Source organism: Orycteropus afer, unplaced genomic scaffold (genome assembly GCF_000298275.1).
Source record: "Orycteropus afer afer isolate SDZICR_OR568_19922 unplaced genomic scaffold, OryAfe1.0 scaffold00294, whole genome shotgun sequence".
In the NCBI taxonomy this organism is placed as follows: domain Eukaryota; kingdom Metazoa; phylum Chordata; class Mammalia; order Tubulidentata; family Orycteropodidae; genus Orycteropus; species Orycteropus afer.
The window spans coordinates 2,665,493-2,668,699 of NW_006921881.1; the positions used below are offsets into that span (position 1 = coordinate 2,665,493).

A 3,207-nucleotide genomic window follows, 5' to 3' on the forward strand; every position below is an offset into this window, starting at 1 on the left:
GCCGGAGCCTGGTTGTGACCCCGAGCCTCCCCTCTTCCCAGGCTCTGGGACTCCGGCTTCCCCTCCCAACTGCAGACCCAGGTGCACGCACCAGGCTCAGGCGAGTCATGGGCACTGCTTCCTCTGTCCTGCGAAGCTCCGAGAATATGCTGCTCCCAGAATCTGGTGTCTCGATGTACGGAGCGCCGAGCGGGCTTTGTCTTTTGCTGGTAACTGTGCAAGGTACGGATCTAAATCGGACTTTCTCTTTCAAAGAGCTGTGAGAAGAATCCTCTATGTGGACTTGGCATTAGAAACTTATGTCTAAGTCCAAACCACAGAGGAAGCGGAAAACAAGACTATCTCAGACCACTAGAAAGGGGTGGGACGGGCCTGTCGCGCTGTACTGGCGGGCGCCGGCTTTGCCGCCTGAAGCGCGCACAGAGACAGCAGAAGCTAGGTCCTCAGATTAGAGAGTGCCTACCAGTGCTGTCTTCCACACCTCTCCTCCTGCTCACAAGCACGGTTGGTTGCCCAAGTTACTCGCGTTCTAGGTGAGATGGAAGGGCCGGGAGACCCGGGGAAAACGCATGGTGTGTATAGGAACTTGGGACACCAGGGCTGGGCTCTAGGAGGAGATGGGAAGCATTGTCTAATAGAAGCTGCCATCCCTTTGGAGACTTGAAGCACAGTTAGTTGTAGTCCTATCCTGGAGGGTCTGCAGCTCCGCGGTGCAGAAGGTTCTGGCAACACCTGAAAGGGCTGAGCCCAAGATACTCCTTGAGTTCCTTCTTCCTCCCTTCCCCCAATATAGAGGGCGCCTGCCAGGCCGGCTCTGTGCCTATGGAAGTGTGAGAATGAGAATGTCTTTCAAGACACTTGCTGAAATTAATTAAAAAACGGTTGCAGCAGTACATCAGCAGTGAACTGCTAGAAATTCAAGCTGGATTCAGAAGAGGGCATGGAATGAGGAATATCATTGCTCATGTCAGAAGGATCTTGGCTGAAAGCAGAGAATATCAGAAAGATGTTTACCTGTGTTTTATCGACAATGCAAAGGCATTTGACTGTGTGCATCATAGCAAATTATGATAAAATTATGGATAAAATTCTGAAGGATGGGAAATCCAGAACAGTTAACTCCATAGGCACTTAACATGTGCTTATGGGGAACATAAAGAGTCGTTGGAACACACCAAGGGAATATTACTGCATGGTTTAAAATTAGGAAAGGTGTGTCAGGGTTGTGTCTTTTCACCATGCTTATTCAATCTGTATGCTGAGCCAATAATGTGAGAAACTGTACTATATGAGGAAGAACATGGAAGAAGACATGTTCTTCATATACCAAACCAAACCAATCTCACTGCCATTGACTTTATTCCAACTCATAGTGATTCCTGTTGGTTTTCCGAGGCTGCAAATCTTCATGGAAATAGTTTGCCCAATCTTCCTTTCACAGAGCTGCTGGTGCATTTGAACTGCTGTTTAGCAACCAAATGCCTTACCCTTTAAGCTACCAAAGCTCCTTTCTTCTTTATATAGCAACCTGCTGATAAACAGATGACACAACCTTGCTTGCTGAAAGTGAAGAGGACTTGAAGCATTTACTGATGGAGATCAACTACTACATCTTTTAGTATGGATTACATATCTACATAAAGAAAACAAAAATCCTCACAACTGAACCAGTAAGCCACATAATGATAAATGGAGAAAAGATTGAAGGTGTCAAGGATTTTCTTTTACTTGGAGCCACAATCAAGGACCATGGAAGCAGCAGTCAAGCAATCAATGTGTTGCATTGGGCATATATGCTGCAACAGATCTCATCTCTTTTAAAGTGTTAAGGAGGAAAGATAACACCCAGCACCACCTGTGGTCTGTGGTGCCAGCAAGATTATCAGCTCTGAGGGAGACTGTCCTGTGGGTGACAAGGGAAAACCAGAGCTGGGCAGCTACTCCTTATTAAGAACCAAGAAGCTGAGGAAAGCCACAAAGCTGGGTGCATGTTGACTCCTGCTGGGGCAGAAGGTTGCAATGAGGGAAGGGCAAAGGGGGCTGAGGGGCACTGGGGTTTCTAGCTCTCCACCCAGGAGATGGCTACATGAAGGCTCCTGTAGTCAGTAAATGAAATTTGCACACGTTTTAAGGACCTTGCTGTATATATGTCACACTTTACAATTAAAAATAAAGGAGAAAGAAGGGAAATTTCAAACATAAAAACAAGCTGAGGTGTGTTCAATCAATGTTCAGCTCTGGGACCAGAGTTTTCACATCCGTTTATTCACATGCTAGCCCTGCCACCCGGAGCTAAGAACCTCCCTGTGCAGCAGTTTCCTCCGCTGTAACGAAAGTTTGGGTTATACAGAGGTGGATGGACGGACTGGCCCTAAAGCCGAAGTCGCCTGTAGTTGCATACGGGAAACCCTAGGCTAGCCTGAGGTGGCCGAAATATGCAGAAAACGAAACTTCCCTACACAGTCCCAGATCAGGTTTGCCAGAGATCCACGAATGCTGAGGGCTGAACCCAGGTTTGGATACACAGGCCTCCCCTTCCACGTTCAGAGACGCCGACTTTCTCTTCCCGACTCCAGGTTCAGGTCCACGCTCAAAGCGCGGCTTGTCGTGCGCAACGCCCGCTCTGTCAAGACGAGCCTGCACAATTTGCGGCTCAGAGAAGCTACTCTAGGCTCCTGTGCCCTTAGCTAATAAACTCGGATTAAATGACCAACTGACCTAAGACCTCTGAAAGAGCGCACGCGGAAAAACTCTCTAGAGTTGGTAAGGTCAAACCGCTAAACTGCAGTTCCATCCTCACAGGAACTGGGGTCCTGGCCCCGCGCGGCTCTGCGTCAGCGTCGTAGACCCTAGTCGGGTTCCTCAGTTCGGGTTTGCCCACCAAGCGCACCTCTCCACCGTTCTCTCCCACCTCCCGCCTGCTCTAAGATTGCCCACGTGACCTGCATTCTGGCTAAATGGCTGCGGCAGGCTGGGCGGAGAACCAGGAGACGTCTTTGGACCTCGGCTCAAAAAAAATGGGACGGAGTGAGATTAAAATGAAAAATGGAGTAAAGTTGGAACTGTAGGATCGGGGCCGAAGTGGGTATGGAAGTTTCGTCGCACTCCAAGGCGGTTGACTAGAACTTGGAAGCTCGCGGAACAGGAAAACTTGCGCGCTTTTGAAAATTGAGAGTGCAATTAGTTTTATTCATTAGCTGGTTTACG

General features: G+C 48.7%; 1 protein-coding gene across 1 annotated transcript in view; it reads right to left on the bottom strand.

Moving 5' to 3' along the window:
• Positions 1–2,543: 2,543 nt before the first annotated feature.
• The window catches only part of LOC103205978 (HLA class I histocompatibility antigen, B alpha chain-like), a 45,304-nt gene continuing 44,640 nt past the window's right edge, over positions 2,544–3,207 (bottom strand). The window contains exon 7 of the mRNA XM_007951419.2: positions 2,544–2,637. Within this exon, the coding sequence (XP_007949610.2) occupies positions 2,544–2,637 (94 nt within the window). The remainder of the gene's footprint in view (positions 2,638–3,207) is intronic.